The following is a 26,286-nucleotide window of genomic DNA, read 5'->3' on the forward strand; positions in this document are numbered from 1 at the left end:
CTGGCTTTATATACCTCCAGGGATGGGGCATCCACAACCTCTCTGGGCAACCTGTTCAAGCAACTCACCACTCTCTCAGTGAAAAACTTCCCCCTGACATCTAATCTAAATCTTCCCTCCTGCATGGGAAATTGAAACAATTTGCAGAAGGGAAGGCCATCCAGACGGCTTAAGATACTGCTGAACAAGAGAAGTGGTCAGTGCTGTACTTCTGCCCTGACTCCTGGATGGCAGCACATACCCAGTGGGAGTGGTTACAGCAATGGAAGCAGAGGAACTGGCAACGCAGAGGCAAAACTCATCTGGGGTGCAGCACTATGAATCAAAGAGGCTGATGGGATGCTGCAAGTTAAATCAGCTTGACAAGCAGAAGAGAATTGCAGAGCACACCCCTGCTGCTGTGAGACAGCCCTAGCTGCCACAGCTCGTCAAGCTAAGGCTGCCCAGCTACACCAGTATTCATCTCCCACAGCACGAGTGACCGCTCAGGCTGCTAATAAAATGACCAGCCTTCAGCCAACACAGCTAGGAGGTTGGTTATTGCTGACTCTAGTATTGTTTAATTTTTTGAACCGTGGCAATTACCAGGACAATTCAACAAGGAACCAAAGCCCCACTGCTGTGTTTTATGAAGGAGAAAAGTACAGTGGTTCTGCCTCTCAGCAGCCAACTCCTGAATCATCAGAAGACAGTAAAATCAAAACCAAACCCTCAATCTAAAAAGAAAAAATCATCCCAAACACAAAGTGTTGTTTGTTAACTGTAATGCTGCATCAGAAAGAGGAAAAATCCACTTTTCCTGCTGAGACATTTAGAATACAATCTCTGATGGCCAAGCCACAACCTTGCAGAGATTAACTCACCAATCAATAAAATCTTGCCTCACCTCTCTGTTGACTACAAGGTGTTGTCTGATGAAGGCTACAGTACATAAAATTCAAGGATGGCTGCAGGAGGTCTGTGTCCTTCGGTCTGCATTTCCCACAAAGGTTACTGACTGGAAACAAAGGAACATGTGTAACACAGACACCAACATAATGCAGCACCTCAGCACAAAAAAGAAGACAGTCTGTGGGGAGTGAATTCAGACAACAGCAACACAACCTGAAGCAAAATTAAACAGAGCATGGTACAGACAAAGCAACAGACCCTAGAGAGTCTGCTTTAGACCAGACAGTGCATTGGAGGATGATAATAGGTGTGTTTGTGGGGAGGGGGAACTAAAACAAAACAAACATACAAACAACAACAAAAACAACGAAGAAGGGACTATTAAAGGGCACACATCACACTGGGCAGTAATGAATCCAAGAACTACAGACTATTAGATAAGCCACCTAGAACAAATTTGATCCCAATACTGGTTAGACCATAAAAAGCGACATGCCTGTTTCATGTGGTGACCAATAACCAGACCAGAGGATGGTAGGAAGAGCTCTGCTCCTCCACCCTCACAGGTTGTTCACAGAAGTAATAAATGCACTGTGCTTGTTGGAAGCACCAGATATTTATGAACTGTGTTTAGCAAAAGTTTGTGAGAGAAATTCAGGACTGCAAGGCTTAGCATCACTATCATTGCAGATCTTTCAGAAAGCTTAAATTCTAAGTAAGCAGTTCTCAAGTGACAAAAAAAAATCACACACCAACAAGTCTTCCTATACCCCTTCCATCTACAGGCTGGTTCTGAGCGGGCCTCATCAGAGAAGAGCACTCTTCCTTCAAGAACAAAGACTGAGAAGTAAAACAGCAAATGAAGGAGTGGCTGGGGCAGAGAGAGAGTTGTGTTGAAAAACAAACAAACAAACAAAACAGAACAGAACAGAAAGCAAAAGCAGAAGATGTGACTTCCAGGAGCAGCTAAGTTATGCTCTGAAATTACAGAGGCTAAGAAGAGCTGGTATAAAAAAAGACATGATTCTTTCTCAATCCCAGTTCCCTTGGCTAATGAACGTCTGAGAAACACTGCTTCCTTACAAGGATAACACAGGCAGCCCTGTGACATGGAACATTTCTAATTCAAAGTGATAGCCATTCAAAGTCTTCTGTAGAAATCAACTTGTCAGAGCAGAAAGAGGTGAGAGGATGGATCAGCTGAACACTCTTCCAGTATCCTTCATTGATGGCCTGCATTAATCTCCAACTGCCAGGTAGGAGGGGAAAAGTCATCTGCTAACAATCAGCAGACAAGAGCAGGTCGTGGTATGTGGAATAAACAAACACACTCTTCTACATCTCTGTGGTGGAGCAGGCAAGTCCTGGCTGGGACCAACGTAATCTGAATTCACACCCCAAGGGAAGTCTGGATACATTAGGCTGCCAGTCCCTGCTGGCTGGTTCACAGGACACCCCTGGGGCCAGAATCTCAGTACTGTACTAGAAAGTGTCCTGGTTTCACCCACAACAGCAGAGCCTAGATAGCTTGCCTGATTTAGGTATGGGGTTGTTCCATTCCAAGTAACATCATGTGGAAAGCTGTAAAGCTGTGGGGAGTTTGTTGGGGGCAGCCACTGCTCAGGGGCTGTTGTGCATCAGGTGTGTGGGTGGGTGAGACTCTGTGTTGGCAGTGGGGTGTTGATCAGGAGGCAGCTGTGTTGTTAGCTGAGTGCCAGCTGGCAGGTGGCAAGTAACTGCATTGTGAGTATATATTATAGTATATATATTTTGTTATTATTGCATATTTGTTTCCATTTTCCTCTTCTGTCTTAGTAAATAGCTTTTATCGCAGCCCATGGGTTCTATTTTGTTTCCAATATCTTCCTCATTCCACTGAGGGGAGGGGGAGGTGAGCAAACAGCTGTGTGGTCATTTGATGCCTGCCAGGTTAAACCACAACAGCAAGAACGGATAGGGAAGGATGATATGCAGAGCACATCAGCACATCATACATCACATCAACAGCAGTCACAGACTGAAATCAACAGCAGTCACAGGCTCTGAAATCAAGTCACGGCCATAAGAATACTTCAGCCACCTTGTGAGGTTTTCAAACATCAAATGTACTGCAAAAGCTAGAGGCAGAAAAACTACATTTTGTTGCCTAAACTGGTAACAAGGGTTCTTTGCAACACTTCGGCTATGAAAGTATTTTGGAACAACAGTAAGTGCAATGTGAGGTATGCATCTCAAAAGATGAAAAGCCAGCCCCTAATCACCTTATGTAATAACTGCTGAAACAGATCAAAGTCCCTGAGAGAAGATGGATGCACACAGACTCACCCTGGTGAAGCAGCTTGAAGTCTGTGCTGTCCAGCTCTCTCATGCCTTTGCTCCGCAGCTGCACCAGGAATAGGAGGTTCAGCAAAATGGGCAGGTTCCTGTTAGCTAAGAAGGGTACTGACAGTTTAGCTTGCCAGTGAACTTTAAAATTCTACCTCTAAACATGCCAAGAATTGTTAACTTTGTTTCTCAGGAAGGAGGGTGAATTAGGGAGCAAGTATTCCCTCTTTCCACACAGACACACATCGATTTCCTCTCAGTCTCATTCTCATCTCTACAGCCCCTTTGGACCAGGCTCCCTTTCTAGAACTGTGGGTTGGTCTGAATTACATGCTGGATCCTGCCAATATCACTCTAGGTATAACTGGAAAATAGGTGGAAAGAAAGAGGGTAGGGTATTATTTATACCATGTAAGGGGCATGGTCACCATGTATTCAAGTTAACAAATTTAATAAGCTAGAATCACCATCCCATTCCAGGAAACTCCTCCCATCTACTTGACCATCACTGGCAGACTACGTCATGATAGCAGCCCAGAACTCAGAATACTTGGCTGAGCAACATTTGTTCTGCATCCTGTGAGGCTGGAAAATTGCCATCCTGTCCCACTGGGCAGAACAGAGACATGAGAGGTGTGAGGCCCAAATGGCAGGTCTGTATGCAAGAACGGGGCTGTTCAGACCACCAGCTTCCCAGGGCAATCACATCCCTCCCTAGTACATTCACTCCTCTATGGCACTGCAAATACGTAAGGATTTTGAGCCATACCTACAGCAAGCAACTATCAATTCCAGAAAACAGCTTCAGAAAAGCTTGGGAGTTTTCAGTTTTGAGGACGGAACACAGATATCTTAAACATTAACATGTTCTTGATGGAATTTGCCTTTCTGGATGAGGCTGCCAGTAACCTTGCTAATTAATTCAAGATGTGCACAATTTGAATAAAGATAGATCTAGCAGATGCCAGCATCACCTTATGTACGTCTCAAAGCATTATACTCTATCATGCTCCTACTTTTAACATCCCATCTTCTCCACCCTACCAGACTTTCCTCAAGCTAAGGCAAAACAACTGCTCCTTTCAAGCTGCCATCTCAATTTTGGGCAATGAAAACCCCCAGAGCAGTTAGTAGTATTCATGCCCCTCTCAAGGACAGTCAAAAGCTGTGCTGGACTCCTATCCTAGAGGAGCCAAGGACATCTTGGCTTTGCTCCTTCTTTCAGTTCAGGCTCACAGGCAGCTTTGTGCAGCACAGGATAACAATCCCTGCTACACTGCCAGAGCTAGGGAGGAAAACAAAGATTTCCTGCAATCACAACCCTGCTAAAAGTTTGAAAGAATTAACAGAATTGTGAAATCTGATCTTGTTTGGGGATCGATATCATGAATGATTCAAGTGATGTCTGTGCCCAGCCTCTGCACCCTGGAAACCATCTGAATTCAGGCACGTCCAGCTGCCTTGCATGAAGAAGAGGCAGAAAGAATTACATCCTTCAGGAAGGCTTACCAGCACAGCTCTCCATGTGAGTACCTAGGGCAATATAAACTTGCCTCAGTTTAACAATCACACCTTGATAAAGAAACAATCTTAAATCTGAAAATGACTCACTTCAAAACAAGAATCTCTGGAAAAGAAGATTAAATCAGTACAGTTCTGTTTGTATGCTCCCTCATGTAGATAAGTACCAAAGCTACATCAGCAGCTCAAGAACACTTTATTCCAGACCATATGATTCTAGACACCTCCCTGGTTAGTTGATCACACAAGACCCAAGGCAAAGAGGGGAGTCACCTTGCAAGGAGGCCGAGCTACTTTCTACCAGTAGCTGCTGCAGAATCTGTAGGAACTGATTTCGGAGGAGGTCACAGACAAATACATCCTCATTTCTTTCTAGATAGGTCCTTAGAGTTATCAACACCTTCTGAGCCACCACCACAGAACTTGAGCAGACCAGGTCCTAGGAGGGAAGAAACTCACACATTACCTTTCTGCCCTGATTAGGGAAAAATCACTGCTATTTAATGCCATTACGCTAATCTGGTGTCTTGGGAAACACTCTAATAAAGCACTGCTCAGATTAGGTACGTCCTGATTAAATGGAGTACTGAATAAAATAGGAGGACTCTTTTCTGATAAGAATCACTGACTAATATCCTGTTTAAAGAATGCATTTGGCACCCCTCATCCAGCACAAAAGGGTAGAGGAAACATTTTTTTTAAGGTCAGGGCTTTAGAAAAATTATTTCACAAAGCAAGGGCCCTGTTTCCAAGAACACAGAGCCTCTGGGCACTTCTGCTTTCCTTGTCGTTTTGAAAAATCAGGCTGCATATTAAGATGCTTGCCTAAAATCAAGCTTGTGAGTCAGTTCGTAATTAGTCACTTTCAGAAAATTCAGGCTGGCAGCCTACTATCTACAATAGCAACACAACAGCTAAACTGCATGAAATGTACATAAACCAGACAAGCAGTCACTCAGTCACTGAAAATGGAAGAGTCATGTATACACCATTCAGCCCACAAGCCTTCCTGAATATAGAGCTCTGTCTGGAGTCTCTGAGCTAAATCCCACAGCCAGTAGCCTAAACCTGGGCATTCATTTGTTGCTAAGGTGTTTAATATTAAATTTACCTGCACAGCATGTATAGATGCAGTTCCATAAACACGAGGCAGAAAATGCCCCATAGTGCTGACATAATGAGATAGTCAACATAAATCACATCAGCACTACCACTCCTCTCCTCTCCCAGTAGTCCTGGCTACTGTATTGCAAATGGTACAGCAGAATGAGGTAATCAAGAACAAAAACTGGTCTGATCAATGTCACCAACCCTAGCTTTTTCCTGCTACCTTCCCCTATCACACAGATGCCAGGCATTCAGATCAGGATGATGGAGAGGAAAGGGCTTTGGGAACCCCTGCTCAAGAAAAGCACTTAAGGTAAGAACAGGCTGCCTCTGTCAGAAAAACTCTCTAGCTTGCCTAATTCCTGCCCACATCTGAGATATTCAGGAATAAAGGCTTGAGAGTTGTCTGCACAGTCTGCTCCACTTATGTATATCTACTCCATATGACATTCAAGAATGTAATCTAATATCAGTATCCTGTAATCACTCTCTGAGAGATCAGCTCAGATCTTGAGCATGGTGATGACAAGTAGGCCAGTGTGTGATCACTGACACCTTCATCCCCAGGTGAACACACATAGCAGAAAGTAGTGCCAACCAAGGGCCACAGCCTTCCTGGCGCTGGTAAACGCATCACTGTGTTAACATTTTCCTCCCTTCTCAGGAGCTCAAGGTCTCGGACGAAGCCACCAACCATGTGTTCTATATAATCCAGACTTTCATTAAAAGCAGAAAAGCAAATAAATCACCCTTGGAAGGGCATTCATTTTTGTTTCACCCCACCATCCAGAGGCCTTTCCACTTTACTAGTGGATTCTCAAGCTGAGGTTATTCACCTCATAAGTTTTGTTTATATCTGACAGCATATTTATTTCAGGACATTGCACTGTTTTATTAGGCTATCTAAATTCAGATTGATTATGCTCTTCCCTAGCTCAGAAGTAGACTGTCAAAGCCTGTGATTTATTACAACTCACTTTAAAGACTGGGACAAAGCTAAATTAATTTATTTCTGCACAAGTACATGGCAGGACAGGAAAGGGGAAAGCAGGAACACTATACAATTCAGAGAAGGAGCCATCGTTTCCCTTTTGTGTAGTGATAGTCTTGTGACATATACATCTGCTTTAGTTTGGGAGTGATGGGTTCCAGAACTACTGCCAAAGGTAATAGGTTAGACAAGTCTCTTGGGACACTTTTTCTTAATTTACACTGATTTGTCAACACATTGATCACTTTTATTATGGCTCTGCCAATGGTATAAAATACCTGGATACCGTTGCCTACTCTGTAATATCTCCCTGTTAAAGAGCTGTCCTATGGAAAAGCCCTTCTTGTCAGTCATCCCCATAATCTGCGATATTAAAATTTACTTTCTAGTGTCTAAGGTCAGAACAAACACATGCCAGCCTGTAATGCTGCAAGGGTGCTTACTCAGAATCAAACCTGGCTCCAAACATGGATTGTCAGCAAACAAGTTTGCTGACATTGGTTTCTATTCTCAATGATACATTAAACATATGCAGAATCTAAAAAATTCTGACTGTAACAGGCTGGAGAAGAAACATCACAGCTGTTAGTTTTTTGGTATAACTGTACATCTCGTGTTCTTGTGTGGAAATATCAACAAGGATTTACTCATTCAACTAGCTAGGCAGTCACAGGACAAGTGGTCACTGATGGAGGGGTGACAGGGCAGGTGAGAGAGGTGGAAGCGAGAGAAGACCTCTGAGCTTTGTATTTTATCTTTTAAGAGCAATGCAACATGCTACTTGCAGTCCTGAAAACTGAGCAGTGCAAAAATCTCTCACAAGACTCTCCAGCTAAAAACAAACAAAAGAAACCCAAGCAAACAGAAATCCACACCCTCAAGACCTGCTCTCCACATGGTGCTATTGAAAGTTCTTTGTTTCTCATATCGTCTCATCTATTAGTAGCATACCATTGCTTCTAAATTAGCAAAGCAATTCCTTAGAAGGCTGGCCCGGAAGAATCTAGACTATCCAGCTGTGTGTCCGGATAGAGAAAGGAAAAAGCCCACGATTTCTTTGCATGTAGACATCAGCAGCACCCTTCAGATCCCTTTTTAGCCAACTCTCAAAATTCTCTTTCTATCATAGTGAATGGATGACAGAGAAAGAGGTAGCACATACTCACAATCCCATTTTCTGTATTAGGCTTGGCACAATGTGGAAGCCTGTGTATAAACTCATGGAACCTTCTAGCAGAATCTTCGGCCTCAGAATAGCAGCTCAAAGTGCTTTAACAACCAAAAGCCCTAAGTGGTCCCCCTAAGCTATACAGCCAGGATAACAATGTGTCCTTTTGAGTCACATACCAGTAAAATAAGTAAAATACTGGAATTGCTCTTCAGAATGGGAAGCAAAGGATTAGAACTGTTCAGTTGCTCAGATGTGCCAAAAGCAGCTTCTTCATTCTCCAGATGATTGCAGTCTTCCCAGGAAAACCAGAGCTGCAGGACCTGGTGTCCAAATCTGCCCATCAGTTCAGGATAGTGCAGGAAGAATTTCAGCAGCAGAGGACAATGAACGTAGACCGAGCTCAGATCTGGCAGACTCTCCAGGTTCCTCTTTATGATACACAATGACCTCTGGTAAGTGTGTGGGAGGGAAAGGAGGAGGTGGAAAGACAACAAAATAACTGCTAGATAGTGAATATCCAAAAGCCAAAGTAGTGAGATTTTACTGTGAAAAACAATCACACTGCCTTTTAACTAGACAATCAGATATATCAGTTAAACATCATTTTGTGAAGCCCATTTGCATCACAAAGGCTAAGAAACTTGTAGGCTTTATACAGTGCTCAAAGCTGTGCAGCAGCAAAGGGCCATATGGGAACACTAGAAAGCCTGCTGCAGAGGCTGTGAATGTGTTCAGGAGAATAAAGCTATGAAATTTATAATATTCTGTATGTGGATTCTCGGCCTATCCAATGCATTTATGCTTCCCACACATACACAAGTTTATTCAATCAAATCTATATCCCCTAGTGGCTTTTCACAGCTAACTTTCCAGAGTGTATATGCATCACACACTCTTCACTCATTCATCACTGGCTGCATATATCAAATTACTTTCTGCAAGAGGGTTGATGAGAGCAGAGAGAAACTTCAACAAAAAGGGTTCAAGAGTTAAGAAAGAAATCTTCTTTTACCAGGTCAAGGGCTTTGCCTTTGTCCTGACAGACAGCAAGTAGGTAAAGCACAGCTCTGAGTATGTATGGAGGGGGGCAGTCTCGGTGGTCCTGTGCTAACAGGAGAAAATTTCTTACGGCTAAAAACAATTCTGCTTCTGGGACAAACCTGTATTCAAGGAGATTGGAGCAGAAACAATTAAATCAGATATGCCTTACCCACTGATTCGTGTGCGTTATGGCCACACAACCACTTGCCTGGTATGCTCTTGGCTCACCTGTCTCCAAGGTTATAGGCAAAGTATAAGAGGAGTATGAAGCAGTGTTGGTGGTTGCAAAGAGACTGATCCAAGGAGAAGGGTTCAGGATTTTCAGCCAGGAGGAGAAGGCATTCAGCAACTGTGTAGTTTAATTGAGGCAGACTCTTTTGCAGGAGCTCAGACATCTCTTGCTCTAGAAATAAAACTAGTATGAGCAGACAGGGGAAGATCTATGCATAAGTAGAGACAAATAGGGGTGGCTGAGGCACCTGTCTGCCTATAACTCAAGCACATAAAATTAGTGAAGTTCCTGATAAAAGAAATACCAAAGCCAACTTACTACCTCACAGTTTGCAAACAGTACATTAAACAGCAAGTGCATCTCCATGATTTGTCATGAATACAGGTGTAAGATCTGGTATAACAGAGCTAGCCTTGAGGAGAAAAAGAAACTTCTGTTTGAGATTCCCAGCTCTTTGCTGATGCTGACAGTATAGTGACCAACCACTGCCAATAGAAAAGTGGATCTTGTGATGTGGAAACTTTCATCTTACTTATCTGGGACTTAACTACAATGCAAAGCCACAGTATAGACAGGAAAAATAGAGTACACCAGAGGGGAAAAAAGGACATGAATTCCCAGATAAGGGTGACTCTGCGGCAACTAATATAATTGCAATTAATCCATCTGCAGTTGTACTAATAAATGTCACCATGTAAACAAAAGCATAGACACATAGTCATTCAGGTAAGTCAAACTCTTATAAAGGCATTCTCTGACTTTTATCTCAATGGATAAGTTTTAAAAAAGCTAGAAGGAAATCTCTGAATAGAATTCATAAATTTCGCCATGTCCCATCCCTTTTCTCATCTTTTGTCTTTTTTTTTTTTTTTTTTAATTTGCTTAAATAGAGGCTGGCAAGTAACCTCCAAACTTGCCTTCTTGAGAAGAAGTTCTCTCCTTCCCTATGGCTGAGTAAAGGCTCAGACACAAGTTGCGGAGGAAGCTGGAGCAGGCCTGATTCAAGGCAGGATTACTGTAAAGAAGAGCAGAAAGATATACTGAAGAAGGCTAGAAGCATCCTCTTTACACCTCCAGTGTCATAAACTGTCTGCCAGAACTCTGGTTTACTCACTGATCATATTCAAGCACCTGCCCTGTCACAACAGGACTTCAGAAGCCAACCTGGGCTTCCAGGAAAATCAAGAGTTCCCAGAGAACAGTCAGCTCCCAGATGTGGCAGATGCAAGTAGTGATGACAACAGTGAATAATTTCAGATGCCTTGCGATGATACGAATGCAGTGGGATATTCTCACAAACCTCAAATCCTGTATTCACAGGAAGTCTTCCAAGAGCAGGGCCCTGAACTGTGCGGAGAAGGCTGTACAAGGGTGGCTCCCAATAAATGATTACACCAGCTGAGGAATTTGCCACTGCAAATTGTTTTGGCACAATGGTGTTTACAGAGATGAACAAGGAAGAATACCAAGACATAACCTAAAGGGGTGATAACAACTCTATTTCCAAGTATTTCTCTTTGTCAGTTTATTCCAACAGCACATAATCAAACAACTTTGTAATGTACCATAGTACCCTTGTATTGTATTTAGAAACGTAGATCACTCCCCACACAGTTCATAGGCACAAGTATCCCCAAACCAGTAACCTGGATGAGGGTGCTGTGTATTTGGTTTAGTCTTTTAATTTGATGAAGTCACAGGAAGGAAGAGGTAAAACATCTCTGCAGACCAAAAGGGAGACTCCCTCAGTCGTCCTCAACCTAGAAATCATACCCTCTGCTACAAAGCACCCTTTGCAATGCTTCCTGCTGAAGTCTTCCTTCTCTCTTCCCTTTCTTACATATTATGACAGCACAGGGAACAAAAGTAGTGGTAACGTGTCTTGAAAGCCAGGGTTCAGATGGAACTGATGCTACTGTTGCTTCACTACAATACACCCACCGATTTCACTATTTAAAAGTCAGGCTGCTTTATCTCTGTCTGCACAGCTCACAGTGGAGCACAGGATTCACACAAAGCTGTGAAAATTTACCCTCAACCTTCTTAACTGTTTCTCCCTTCTCACACATCCAGCTTTTCCATACACAGTTACTGTTTACATTTTGCTGTGACATAGAACAGCACCTGAACCTTTTAGCCTCCCTTGTTTAATTTGGGTGCATTGAATAAGGCATGATCTGCTTTCCCATCTGGGAATTCTTTATTTGCTCACAATACACATATCACATACCTTTGTACAGAACAAAATCTGGCCTTCAGCTCCAGTGTCAGTCGGATGAAGCAAGAGGATGCTAGACAGAAAGCAAGACACAACCGTCAAAGGAACACAGAGTATGTATCATAAGGGAAAACAGTAGACTGGCCCCACGCAGTCATCTCCACACATCTCCACACAAACCTAGTGAACAGGACAGGCCATCTCAAGTAAGAATATGTTTTAGGCCTCCTCTCCCACAGTAAACTATTCCAAGCTTGGTTTGGAGAGGACTGTGACTTCATTTGTCTTCTCAGAAGGAGAAAGGAAGATCTACACGTTTAGAAGAGAGGAATTCCTCATCATCTCTCTGATGCACAAAAACCAAGGAATACACAGAGTAAACAGGAATGCTACATGATGACAGCCCAACAACAATTCCAGCACAATTTCTATCCACAGGAACAATCAGTTCTGAATGTTCCAGAAGAAAAGATGAAGCTGATACAATTTAATTATCAAAAATAAAATCTAACCAATCACTATTGCTAGACCAAATAGCCCTTTCATCCTACAGAACACTGCTGTGCACTCCATTCTTACTCATACAAACATATCATATAATCCTCCACAAACACTCTGGTTAAGCTCATTGCCTCTGCAATATGCAGCTGCAGCAAGTTCCATCAGTTAACAGCACAGAGAGTGTGGTCCCACACCAACCCCATACCCAGCTTTTTGGAGAACTTATTTTGCATGTCTGGCACCACTGTAAAGAGGGTATTGAGTGCTGAGATGAAAACCTCCATCACTGAGGAGCTGACAGCCCGTTCCAGGTAGCTCTGTGGAAGGAAGAAAGGAACATGAGCAATATGCAATACACACTGAAAGCAGCAGCTTGCCTCCTGCCCTCCCAGAAAGCTAGATTCCTAAGTCCAAAGAAATGGAAGAACAGTTCTTCCCCCAGAATTCCTGGCAGCAACTAACATTACTGCCCCTACAACTGTGGACATAACTGCTCTTGCAGGTCCAATGGCTAACTCTCCAGCACAGTACACAACACAGGACATACACCGAATTGCAGCTGACTTCAGTAGCACTTAACACCTGTGCTTCAGAGTTTTATTGGGCAGTGGCAAACACAAGCATTAAAGTCCAGCACTAAAATGTTTAGAGCAGAACAACTCAGCTCACCCTTGCTGAAGGTCACTGGGCAATTTTACCACAGTACATTAATTTTTACCCGAACTCAATGAGCAAGAAACAGCACTATGAATTTCTCCACCCTCTGAGACTATATACTCCCATTTGCATGAACTATATAATAAATACCAAAGTTAGCTCTGGAGAGGTGGCAAATGCCTCTGCTATTCTAGCTTTACTCTACAAGCTTTCTTCACAAAAATACTTGTGCCACCTACTGTTCGTGGTTGAGAGCACCTTTCCAGGTACCCAAGGAACAGACCAAGTCCAAAAGAAATCCTACCATGACCACGGGGATGCAGACACTGTCACAGATCCTCAACAAGAACTCAGAAAAGTTGCTCAGCGTCTCCTTGCTTTCTGAGCAGGGAGCAGTGAAAGCGTTCTCCTGGGCCATGGGGTCACTCTGCAATTCCACTGCTAACCTACAAATACAAAGCAGGTACCAGAGTAGAGAGAAACACTCCTCACTCTGTAAAGGAAGTCAGAACCACCACACTTTCACCACGAAGAGCCCCAAGCATACCTAACAGGTTGGAAACAAAAGAATCCAGCAATAGCACAGATCTACCTCTTGAGTGAAGTTATTAAAAGTCAGCAAGGGTGCTCACTACACGCTGGAAAAGGAGGACATAGCTTCTCTGAAGAAAATATCTGCTGAGGAAGGTCCTAGTATGGCAAGATTAAAGGCATGCAGCCAGGCCAGAGTGCCATTTAGTTAATCTAAAAATCATGACAGAACCCCAGCTTCCTCTTCAGACCCAAGACACATACGGTCAGCGAATACAGAGACATTTGCTTCTTTTGACTGAATTATCTCATCAAGCAATGGACAGCAAAATAGCTGAGGTGACCAGACTTGTCTAACAACAGATCTGGTTTCATACACAAACTGATCTGTAACCTTCTTCTACGCAGCAAAGGGTGAGAGAGAGCCCTCATTCAACAAAATAAGAGAAGTTGCTGACTATAAACTCACTTCTAGTAATAGGTTATAAATATGAGTGAATACAAGGTTAGCAACTGGAATAGATGTATAGTTATTGAATGGTTAACTCCTCCAGCAGTGAGATCACATAATCCAGGGCACAGAAAGATATTTTCCTAACAGTCCCTACCTCACCACCAGTTTTGGCTTATTTCCAAGGAGTTCTTCAATGACCGAAGACATGAGATAACTTGACAGGTCTGAATCACATTTCTTAGGGGATACAAACAGCTGTGACAAAATTTTCACTATCACTGTATATTTCTCTTTCTATTGTTTAACTGACAAGTGCCATGCATTGAACCCACCTGTGGTATTTCAGTGGTGGGGTTTGATAAGAGGACCTCCGTCACAATAGAGGATAGATGGACAGACACACACAATACTCATCTATATCCCTTCCTTGTCCTCACCTGCAGGCATTTCTGAAACTTTCCAGGGAGCTGAGCAATAGCTGTCCATGTCTCCAAGAAACTCCACTAAGACTCTGGGACATTGATAACAGGAGATCACCCTGCTAAAGGACAGAAATCTTCAAAGTTTTGTATTCACTGTCACAAAAAAACAAGAAAAAAACGCCTTCCTTTTTGATACCAGCAGCAGGAGGAACAACATATTTCAATCACTTCTTTTGCACAGATGTTTTTTACCATTGTGCTCTCCCTAGAGAGGGCAGAGTTAAAAGATTTACTCTGCTCTTTCTATGGAAGACAGAATTACAAAGCTACCAGTTCTGCACTGTTCCGTCCCTTGGGCAGTATAGCCTATATTGCCATGGTTTGGTCTAATGCGAGTTTTAAGCAGCTCAGCTTCAAACCCTTCTGGGAAAACTTGGGTGTTTTTTTTTCAATTCTGTTCCTTTTTTCAATTCTGTTCCTTCCATTTACTCTTCACACAACACTGAACAGTTCCTCACCTTGCTCAGAAACCACTATTTAGGCTCAGATTTGTAAGAAATTATCCATGTACTGGTCCTTGTTCCAACACTGCATCCTGAACTCAGACAGAAGCCAACCATGGGGTCAGAGTTGGTCACCTGCCCAAACTGTGAGCAAACCCCTTGGAACCCAAAATCTGCCATTAAACCCTAACCTGCTGTGGTAGTCTTCTCTGAAAGCATTCCCGAGGAGGACATAACAATGCATTGGTGCCTGACCATTCAGAACTCCTTATATTTCCCCATTTGATACTGTGACACCTTATCACAGCTACAGTCCTACTTCCCCTTTACTCTCAAACACAGACTGGATGTCCTTACTATTTTGCCTTATTTTCTTTCTGTAAAGCTTTTTATCCTGAATGGGACACAAAGCTCTGTGTGCGCAAACAGACTGATCAACATCTACCTATGGGGCAGAAAGCTCTTCTGTTTTCTTCAGGCAGAGAAGATAGGCATTAGATAAGAAACAATGTGGACCTAAGGACAATTCAGCAGGCATTTGGAGTTCTAGTACCTCCACAAGAGATGCTCTTGCCACTCCAGACATGCAGTCTAAACTTACACGGCCCAAAGCACAGAGCAAGAAGATTCAGCCCTTGTTTTGTCACTGGCCATCAGTTATGAGAGCTCTCCTGACAGGTGCACAGGTCCCAGCAGCACATCACATTAACTGCATATTCCAGGAACAGGAAAGAATTTGCAGTTCAAGCAGCAGCTAACAATTCCCTTGCTGAAGAATCACTGTGCATACAACGTGACTGTCTTGGTCTGAAGGCACGGTAAGAGATGTTCATTGCCAAAAAATAGATTGACTAACACAGCCTGCAAGGCGGGGGCCTAAAGAAGGGGAGGTTCAAATTACCTTGCAGCACTGAACATATAAAAAGAGCAGCATACTCAAATGATTTCCCATACATTTCCACTGATTTAGAAAAAGCACTCACCAGCATCCATCTTCATAGACAAAGACTGTTACCATCTCAAGGCATGAGGATCAACAGAAACACCAGAGACTACAACAGTCACAGGTACGGAGACAGAAAATATATGCAACTTTCACATGCTGTGCTAGGAGGATCATCCCTGTCCTGCTTGGTACAACCAAAGAGCACAGTATCTCTTGACTTACCGTATGCTTGTTGCTACTGTGTGGTGGGGAAAGGTCAGCACACTGCTTCAGCACTGCCTCCAGCAGTTTCTGCAGCTTTTCATATGGGACTGGAGGGCAGCCCAGATGCTCCTTCCTGAACAAGCAGAAAGAAAGTGTACATGTTCTCTCCTAGGAACATTCCACATGAGAAGGCAACACTAGCAGAACTAACTCCACTTTGGACAGCAATATGCTACTGCCACCTCTCTCCAGCACAGCACACAGAAGTCAGGATTGTCTGAATAGTGCCTTCACCAGATGTGAACCCAAACACACCCTCACTGCATTCAGTGTCCATTCTCACTACGGTCAAGAGCTATATAACTGTGCATGGTCTTATGCTGTTTGGATGGGCTGCCATGTGCTGAAGTCACAGCAGCTGCAGAATAAGCCTGCTGGGGATGCTAGGTCCTTGCTGCAGCAGCTTGCTGCCTATCACAGCTTCACTACCCTGGCAGCCCTGGCAAGTGGGTGGGAAGCTAGCTCTTCTGTACCCATGCCTACCTCAGCCAGAATTCCCACTGCAGAGCATTCACCCACACAGACACAGGGGAGCTGCTGAGACAAACATTCCTTCAGATCTATCTGAAGACAAGCCTGTGAATACTTTCCTGCCTACCTCAGAATAGCAGCCACAGCTTTCACAGCCTCCACTACCACCTCCAGCACTGGGCAGTCCACTGTCTTCATCAAAACATCAATGGCATCTATACATACACCTCGGTTCGTGAATAATATAATTTCCACTGGTTGCCTGCAAAGAGGAAACAGAATAAGCAAGGAGGATATTGTCATGTTAAGCAACTGTGTTGCCCTCTCCTCATCTGACCAAACAGACTGCTGAGCCATACAGTTCCAGCCATGATTGTTAGTATTCAGAGCCAGCTGCTCACAGGGATGCAGTCTCAAACTTGAGTAGGTAGAGGGTTTGCTACAAAGACTGAACTTCAGCAGGCCTGGAGTCCTACTATGATGAAAAGAACCCACAGCCTGGATAACTGTGTACTGAGCCCACAAATACTAACATGAAAAACACATGAAAAGGAGGCTTTGCAAAACACAGTCCCTGTGCAGGATTTGATGCTGAGACCATCTGCTCTGGCATTTGTAGGTTCACCTACCAATTCATATTTGAGTAAACAAGCAAACACTACCATCCTAGGAAAAAGACAATGCCATGAGAATAGCCTCTTTAACAGTCCTGCAGTACTTCTAGTGCCAGATGCTGCCAGAAGGACAGGAGTTTTCAAGAACTTGAAAAGTAAACAGGAAAAAAAACCTCAACAACCATAATTCAATTGTTTTGATATTTTTTCTTGATAGTGATCATTTTGGTCATCTAATCACTTTGTGACCATACACCTTTGAGCATTCAGCATGAGAGCATGAAGGGATGACAAGCCACTAATCCCACTACTGGGCAAAGATGTACAAATGGCAGACCATGCTCATCTGACTCTTGGAAAGTCAGGTACAGCCATGAAGGAGAGGAGAAGACAGGCAGCTACATGTGGAAAAGAGGAATTAATGGTCTGCCAGAAGGCATCTCCAAAAGCAAAAGAAAAGAAGTACAGTGTGGCAACAACAGCCAGACTTGTAAGCCAGAGTATTCCCTGCTACTCCATTTTCATAGACATGACAGGCTAAGGCAAGCCAGGAGCACATGCTCCCATGCACAAATGGAAGAGAAGAATCAACTGCAGTAGAAATTAAATTAGTAGCTCAGCTGCAGGGCAAAAAGTGAACAGAGGCAGAGCACTCTTTAGCCACTCAATGGGATCAAATCCAATTTGGCAGTCACCTCACATTCTGCTGCAAGAAAGGGCAGAGAGGTGGGCAAGGCAGGGATAAGGACAAGGAACACAGCACCAGGACTAGCCTCTGGCCCAAGCCGTAAGTGATATGCTGAACTTCAAGCTGTTTTTACTTATACTCCAATTTCATTAATCCCTTCTATTTCCTTCCTTTAATCACTGACCCTCTGAAGTAAAACACATCAGGAAAAAAAGTATTCACTGACTCATGCAGGGAGGAAGGGATGGAGGAGTACTGCTGATTCATCCAAGAGGTGCAAACCCACTTGCAATATGGTGCACTACGATGTTTGCAGGGCCTGGGGAAAAAATGCATTAAATACAGCACCTCTGCACCTTAATGCAGCCCCTTCTCCTTGGATCCCAAGCTCTGTGTGCTACTCTGATTGCTCTGCGAGAGAAAAGGAGAGCTCCAGGGAGAGCTACCCACCATTTCTGACACTTCTGACAGTGCCAGCAGTGGCAGTACATCTTGTCTGGATAACATCAGAGCATGGGGTCAGCTACAAAGAACCCAGCTGCAAGAAAAACCAAAGAGAGATGTTCCAGCATGAGACCATTTTCTCCACATGATATAGTTTAAAATAAAATGACATTTTAAATGTAAGCCTCTGAGAAAACAGGATGTGTGTGCTAGAAAATGAGCGTAATTGCACAGAGCATTCTCTTTGTTTTACGAGCGTAAATGCTGTAATTAGTGTTTCCCACATTCTGGTTTCTCTTTTTGACAGATCCCACACTGGCCTCATCACACTGTTCTTTCTCCTTTTTATCCTACCACTTGCTACAAAAACTGACTGACATTTCCAAAATTCAGCTTCAGGGCCCTCTTGGGGGACCTAAGTGGCAAAAACAAGATTCTGTCACTAGCACACACGACAAGAACAAGATCATATGGGCAGGAACAGGAAGCACAGAAGAAAAACAAGCCAGAGTACGTTATTCCTCAGCAGAAAACAAGGGGAGAAACTGACAGAACGCATTAATAGTTCGGCCTGGAATTTGTTTTTGCTGTTTGAATTTAGCTCAGATGAAGACAGAGGATTAGAAGCCATGGAATTTACATGCTCTGTTTTGTCACTTAGCAGGAGCCAGCTGGCTCACATACACCTGGACTTTTCTATCCTTTGCCTCCTTTTATGCCTACAGCTGAAAGGAGAATTCACCTCCCAGATTGCCAAGAAAGCAGGGAGAGGCAGATATACTGGTGGAAGCGTGCACAGAGAAGACAAGCTGCAGGATTTGGAAAAAGCTATCAGGTCCTTTTTCATAGTAATAAGGGGTTTGCCCAGCAACATACCTCAAACACAAAAGCTCAATAGTTTCCATTTTAGGGTGTCAAAGTCTGTATGTGTGAGCATACAGAGGCGACCCCTTACCGTTTCAGTATTTCAGTGAAGAGCAGGAGCCCTTGCTTGTGTAACTCCACATTGTTCAACTGCAGAACATCTTGGAGACTCCTCACCAGGGATTCTATGCCTGCAATGTTCAAGAGAAGTTACAGAGGAGGATTTTAACACCCCCACATACACACACATTCCAGGATGGGAGAAAAACAAATATTTGAAAGGAAAGATTTGAACAGTCAAATTTTTTTAGCCACTGTCAGAAACAACTGCCCAAGCCATCATCATATTCACTCAGCTCCCTGATAATAGGCATCAGCCTCCACTGCTGAAGGGAAGTCCAGAAGAATGGAAGTAATTTGGCCTTTCTTCCTAAATCCACCTTTGACATCTTCACAGAAACACCTAGTACTAACTCCTGATAACTGGTTATTACTAGCAGTCGGGTTTTAGTAACAGTCATTACAACAGGTTATTACAGCAGATGCATGCTCATCAGAAACTCATCAGGACAGTGACACTGTAAATTCAAGCCACGGTAGACATCACAAATGCATCTGATAGGTACTCATTTTCAGTCTTTTATCCATCCTGACTAGAAACTGTGATTGTGTGTAAAGCGCTGAAATTCAGCTAGAGGCACAACAAATGCCAGCAGTATTACTTGAGGCCACTGTCAGAAAGGCTGATGACTCACCATAGACTGTGTGACACTTGGAGAAGAAGAGGCGCTCTTCAGTGAGGAGGAGCAGCGAGCAGTACACTGACCAGATGAGAATTTCACTGTTGCACATGAGGCACTCAAACAGGAATTCTGTGAAAACGCACGTACAAATAAGGTCACCCTGGTAAGAGGCTCACAGCATGGCACAGCTGCTCCTAGAATAGAGCAGAGGAAGGAGGAAGAAAGCGGGAAGCACAGCGACAGCCAGCGGGAGAATGGATGTGTTATGAAATAGAAGGAATGGAGGATGGAGTGGATACTCAGAGACATGCTAGCCTTCTAAACACGGTGACTGGAGAGCAGAGTCCCCCAGGCAGGATTCTTCCCAGCACAAACTTATCAGGCAGGAGCTGAATTGTGGCTCTAGCCTCTGGCATAAATGAAGTCGCAAAGCGAGCTTTAATACAGATGCACTGATCTTTTCTTTTTCCTAAGAACTTTCACATCTCACAAAGAATTTGCAAAATCAAAGCGCCTCTGTCTTCTGTGAATAGAGTGAACAATGAACCATCTCCTAAAGCTATATTCCAAAGCCAGAGCTACTCGATCAAATTCCATGGAAACTTACAGTATTTACTAAGATAGATGGAACCCCAGCCAGCTTAGCCTTTGCACCTACACTTCAAGAGGTTCCTTGACCTCAAGGACCTGTCCAAAATCTTGCTGAGGAAATCCCATTTTGTCTGTTGACAGCTGCTTCTGTACTTTCAATAGAAAACTCATTCTTCACTAATGTTCCTAAAATCACATTAGACATTTCTACTGATACTCAAAGGTCATTGCATAGATTATGTCATCCGTGCATTTCGTGGAGCCAGACTGATTCCTACAACAAAAAGCCAGGAAAATGGACAATACAGTGTTATTGCACTTCACCTGGGACATCAGCATGGATAAAGGCAGGAGCGTATCTGCTGGGAGAGTGAACCAGCACTGCAGCCATACAGTGAGAGCTTGCTGCCTGTAACATCTCATCTCTGGTCAACAAAAGCTGTTGGGAAACAAATGCAAAAAGGAGTGAGGAAGTCAGCTGTGCAGGTATGAGTAGTAACAGTTTCCTCTGAACTTTAAAATGTAAACACAAATGAAGGTCTCTCTTTTGACATGCATTTCATTGGTTAAACTCGATAGATAAAACACTGGATCAAACGTAGTCAAAAATGCAGTGAGAGAACCAAATAATTAAGATTGTGAGTAGGAATAGCTCCACCTCTATGTTTAGTCACACCTCTATGTTTAGTCATGCTGGCATTACCAGAGCTGTATCAGAACTCAAGTGACAGCAAGTAAAACTGGCTGAGGCCACAAGGAAAACTCCAGGACACAGAAATAAACAAAAAGGAGACCTATGGTGGTGTCCACATTTTCCACTGCAGCCTCTGTTGTTCGTCAGTGTTGGCAACAGCACCCAAATGCTTCAAATAAAATTTCAGTGCAGACTATCAAACTCTTACATCTACCAACAATTCATCTCAGAACAAGGGATAAGTCTTTGGTCGCATGCTGTAAGACTACTTCATCAATCACCTTTTTGAGAATGAGCGGAAGTGGATTTTCCCCTTCTAAGATATCAGAGTTTTCAGACTCCTCTTCTGGTTTTGAATTATTCATAAGAATGGATGCAAAATGGTCAGATTTCAGCAGCTCCTTTAGCAAACCTGCAAAAAGGGGAGCAAAAGTGAGCATCATAATGGACATGGGATTAGTTCAGAAATACGTACAGCCTAAGACTTGTCAGTTTCCTTCTCTTTCCAGCACTCTGAGCAAAGACCCTAACTTCAAATCGAGTGAGTTTCTTCTGACTTGTATATACAGAATGTGTCATGAGCCACGCATATTGCAACCCCTTGTTACTGGTCCTTTTTGCCAAGTCTGATTGCTCCCCATTCCTGAGAGATCTGTATGTGCAGCATTAAATGACCCCTCAAGTCTTCTACTTGCATTGTCTTCTTTGCTCCAGTACTTTCCCCTTAAATTGTTTCATTTGGGAGCTCTTGTCTTGCATCTTTCCCCATGCTACAGCCAAGGATCAAACAATTAACTAGATATTTTCCCTGGAATACATCCTAGAGCCGTGGCATTTATCTTCCATTTTACTTTCACAGGCTCTTACAGAAACAGCTGCATTTCATTAGAAGACATCCACACATAATAAAAAACAGAAGAACGAATTCAGTATTAAAATACAGATCACTGCTAATGGTATAGATGCAAATCATCTGTACACATCAGCACAAATTCACAAGAGATAAGGCCAGAGCTCTACTTTCAAAGAAGACATCATCCTTTTCCAGCAGTTGAGTAGATCTGAGGAGCAATCCAATTCCTGCTTATCTCCTACAAGGAAAAGGAAATCCCTGGATGGTTTGCAAACGAGCAGTGCCAGGAAGGCTGGAACTGTGCTCTCCACCATCTGCTGGCAAGTGCAATATGAAGAATAAATGCACAAAACTGACCCTTCCATGCATTGCTCTGTCCCAGTGCTCTACAAAACCCACCTGCCTGTGCATTGTGTTTGCATTCAGGCAGTTTGAGTGTGGTAACATCACATTCAGACAAGTCAAATCACAGTGCAAACCCTGAGGAAACTCGGAAGATTAATCAGTGCTAGGCAACCATGGGGCTTTAGGGACAACAGAGGCTGGGGGAGCACAACAGCAGGTCTGGATTATTCCACTGCTGCATAGTAACAGAAGGGATCAATTGCTTCAAATGAGCAGAAAAACAGCTCCTCTAGAGCCCAACCCACATCAGGGTATCTAAACCATCCCAGGATTTCTACTTTGCTCTAAACCTTCCCTTACACTTTGCAGTTTCTCTCAGCAATGCCTTACCCAAGCAATTAACCTGCAGCTCCCTTGTCTGTGCATGGCCAAAAGTATTCAAGAAGAGGCCACACAGCCTTTCTTCGAAGTGTGCTGCAAGCTTTTCTGTGCCAAGAGGAGAGGAGTACAGCTTGCCATACAAGTAGCAGACAGCAGCCTTTACACCTTCATTTGGGTACATCAATCCCACCAGCAGATGATCCACTAAATTACCTAGTGTGATGAACAGAAATGGCAAACATTCCTGCTAGTGAACTGACTTTTTTAAAGCATCAGCCTATTTCCCTTGAAAACTTGTGCTGCAATTTAAATCCTGTAGGCAGCCAAGCACCACAAAGCCACTCTCTCTACCCTCTCCAAGTCAAAACCAGTACAACTTCCACAAGCCCACTGCACAGACTGGTGTACACAGACTTAACAAATATCAGTGGATGCTGTGCTACCTTACCACTGTCTCTCCTTCCCAGTCAAATGTTTAAGGACATAGGGAATGCTTCTAAGAGAAGTACAGTAAAAAATGGCCTGAGGAGAAAACTGTTTATCATATGGATTTCCACCACCCCAGCTACCTCCACAAAGAGCTAAGTATGCTCACCAGATCCCAGAAGCTAAACCAAGGAGATGAAAACTAAACATAGATTGCCCACAAGGTGTACCTACAAACACAATTCTCAGAGGCTGTTTTTTGCCAGGATGGGTAAGAGCACAATGCCAAGCCTACTGTTGAGGTACTGACCAGCAACCCAGGAGGTCTGCATGCCACTTCATCTTCCAGAACAGAATTTTTGTGCGACCTCTGTAAATGCATGCAGTAGGGGAAGGACAGTGCATGCATGCTTATGTGTATTAGGGTTGTGACTACAGCCTTTCAGTGGAGTGTGACGGGCTACTCACTGTGCTCGACCACCAGTATGTCAGCAAAGACTGGGATGGCATCCGCCAGCTTGCCCAAAAGAGTGAACGTGGGCAGGCTGCCTCTCCTGGTAGTTGCTTTGCACAGCTGTAGAGGAGACAGAAGACAGAAATGTTTCATGGCTGAGAACACAGTGCATAGGTAGAAAGACACAAAAAACAATAAGCTCTCTGTGATGCACAATGTTCCAAAACAGGATCTTCGCCTAAACCAGGTCCTTTTCAACATGTAGGGTAAATCAGAGGAAAACTCTGAACACGCCTATTAAGTCTCCAAAATGCAGCAGTGTTTCTTTAATTTATCCAAGAAATCTCTTTCTTGTTGCCCCTTTCCCTTCCAGCTCCTCTAAGAGCAGACAAACCAACTCAATTTCTCCCAGCTTTTGCTATTTTCCTATTTTTTCTACCCCATAGAACCACCAGAAACTTAGGAATAAAGACAGCAGTCTGTAAAAGTTCCTCATTTCACAGGAGAGGAGGAAAAAAAGAATCTGATGAAGGCACACAGCCTCATTAAAGCATTATGAAGCCATACAGCCATAGCGTGCCATGGGAGCAATAGGAAAACTCCGAAGACACCAAAGCCAAGATCACAGCAGGGGAACTGGCATTAGGACATCCCACTACAGTAGAAGCTGCATCCCAATGCAGTAGCTGCAGTCTCACAGGGCTTCTCATTCTCATCTCTTCAACCTCTGAAGAACTGAAGGGTAGGGCAGGGAATTCATCTTCACTGACCTCTTTTTGGCTTTCGTCCAGAATGCAGCGCAAGTACTGCTCTGACTTCAGCTCCACTATAAGCTGCACCAGAACTAGGCAGAAGAAATGGGATCGGTAATTCACATGGAAGAGCACTCACAATCCATCCTCCACAGGGCTTTAGCAGTCCAGTGAGCACAACAACTTAGCCATTAAATGAGCGTGGGGGTGCTGAGAGAGCAGGGTAACAGCAAAGCCCCAATGCTATTACTTCTGATAGCCCAGCTGAGGCTCTCTGCAGCAACATTACAGCAGCAATCCTGTTCTAGCAGCATCACAAACCATGCATGGAAATGACAAAGGGTGTATCAGGACATCAAGTAAACATAAGGAAGGGAAGGAAACAAAGCCCGAGTTTGAAACCATGAAATAACCTGATAATTGAATAGAGCAGGCACCTACAGTATGAAAACTTGCCTTTAAAAACAGCCTTGCAGAGAAGGTAACATTACAGTCTACCAGATATATGTACACAGGCATCCCCTACACCTTTGCAGAAAGTGAGGCCGTGCTCGTCTTTGTGACTCTCAACCAAGACATAGTGCAGAATACTCCATACGGTTTGATAAAGCTGATTTGGATTTATCTTCTTGTCATGGCATGACTCATTTCAAACAGGGCACACTGTACTCTAACACATTCTTCTTATTCGTATTCTAAGAAAGCATTAAAAAAAAGATACCAGAGACTTCTATATATCTTGGTATATGCAGGGCAATACTGTGAGTTTATCTAGGAGACCTACTTTAGCTGAAGAGCCAAGTTTCCAAGCAGAGGCGTATCTTGAGGCAGTTGATATATATGTGATTTAATGGCCCTTTCTTGCCTGGAACTCTCAGAATATCTAAGAACATTCCATTTCTAAGAACATTCAATAATTAGGTATCATTAAGTTAAAATTCCTCTGTTAGAAATCATCCATCTCTCAGCAGAACTGCATCATGACAGAAAGGTCTCTCGCCTTTGCAACACATTTCAAGCACGTGTCTGAAAACTGATACCTCTCTGAAAGGTGCTGGTTGCACCTCCTTTCATCTCTCATGACTGGACAGGAGGAAATTGCTGCTCTGTGAATATCACAAGACTCAGCAGAGATGCCCAAGGTTAATGGGACTGCAGATATCCCTTCTCAGCCTTGCAGGAGTTTCCTCCCCATTACAAATAAAGGTCTGTTAAGAAAGAGGAATCTAGAAGCTGTACAGCTACGTCCTAAATACTGTTTGTCCTCAGGAGAAAGCACTAGATTCCAAAGCTCGGTGAAGCCAATATGAAGATTTACATTTAGTCAGGTATAAAGATGGGGCTTTATTTACCAGTGCTACTCATCTGATGGCACACAGAAACTGAGGGAGAAACACTAAGATTTAAATGTGCATGCACTTCACACACACACAACAATATTGGAATGGTCTGCTTATCACTTTTGTAATTGATAGAAAATAGAAGCTCTTCCCAATTCAAGCTGTGCAGAAGCTGAGCACCTCACTACCACTATCAGACAAGATGGACACCTTTTCCATACTGCCACTGATTGGCACACTGTATCTGCAGCTCACCTTCTTCAAACTGGCGCTGAGTATCGCTGTCTTCCACAGCATGACACATCCCTAAAAGATAAAGCACAATCAATTGTGGGACTCATTCCTGCTTGTGATCATCAGTGCTGTGAAGCCTTCTTGTAAAAATAGCTGCACATTATTTCAGTACTGATTTGTTTCCCCTTGCTTCACATGAGGCCAATCTGATTTCGTCAGAGAAGGGTGGATTCTGCAAAAGGTGCCCTCATAACCAGGAAAAAGGGACATGAGGCGTTCTGTTCTCTCAGAATTTCATATGTACTTTGTAGTTGAAGTCAGTGGCTCCACCTATGTAGGTAAACATGAAACTGCGAACATCACTGTGTGGTCCAGCATCATACATCTGAATTACATTACAGAATGACATGACTCAGAGCCCAGCTATGAGATGCCCTTCCTATCTTACCCTTATTCTCACTCATCACCAAGTCTTCTCCCTCCAAAGTACTGAAAATGCCAATCCATTTCAGCAAAATCACAAAGCTGTCCCCTAAAAATCTGTGTATCTCTTCAGAGAGGCACACAGACTGATCATGTAAAAACAGAGCACTGAAATGCAGACACAGCTCTGTCTT

At 43.5% G+C, this 26,286-nt stretch overlaps 1 protein-coding gene across 1 annotated transcript in view; it reads right to left on the reverse strand.

Annotated features, from left to right (window-relative positions):
* The window catches only part of MEI1 (meiotic double-stranded break formation protein 1), a 37,695-nt gene that overhangs the window by 8,898 nt on the left and 2,511 nt on the right, over positions 1-26,286 (reverse strand). The window contains exons 3-23 of the mRNA XM_065742888.1: positions 25,691-25,741; positions 24,114-24,187; positions 23,358-23,463; positions 22,473-22,676; positions 21,166-21,296; positions 20,515-20,629; positions 19,612-19,728; positions 18,948-19,047; positions 16,374-16,508; positions 15,734-15,848; positions 14,078-14,181; positions 12,960-13,101; positions 12,204-12,315; positions 11,510-11,570; positions 10,197-10,294; positions 9,276-9,450; positions 9,019-9,166; positions 8,183-8,455; positions 5,011-5,176; positions 3,217-3,321; positions 887-997 (exon numbers count right to left, since the gene is read on the reverse strand). Of these exons, the coding sequence (XP_065598960.1) occupies positions 887-997; positions 3,217-3,321; positions 5,011-5,176; positions 8,183-8,455; positions 9,019-9,166; positions 9,276-9,450; positions 10,197-10,294; positions 11,510-11,570; positions 12,204-12,315; positions 12,960-13,101; positions 14,078-14,181; positions 15,734-15,848; positions 16,374-16,508; positions 18,948-19,047; positions 19,612-19,728; positions 20,515-20,629; positions 21,166-21,296; positions 22,473-22,676; positions 23,358-23,463; positions 24,114-24,187; positions 25,691-25,741 (2,643 nt within the window). The remainder of the gene's footprint in view (positions 1-886; positions 998-3,216; positions 3,322-5,010; positions 5,177-8,182; positions 8,456-9,018; positions 9,167-9,275; positions 9,451-10,196; positions 10,295-11,509; positions 11,571-12,203; positions 12,316-12,959; positions 13,102-14,077; positions 14,182-15,733; positions 15,849-16,373; positions 16,509-18,947; positions 19,048-19,611; positions 19,729-20,514; positions 20,630-21,165; positions 21,297-22,472; positions 22,677-23,357; positions 23,464-24,113; positions 24,188-25,690; positions 25,742-26,286) is intronic.

This window comes from Cyrtonyx montezumae, unplaced genomic scaffold (assembly GCF_038088225.1).
Source record: "Cyrtonyx montezumae isolate F1298 unplaced genomic scaffold, pur_monq_1.0 scaffold_3, whole genome shotgun sequence".
NCBI lineage: Eukaryota > Metazoa > Chordata > Aves > Galliformes > Odontophoridae > Cyrtonyx > Cyrtonyx montezumae.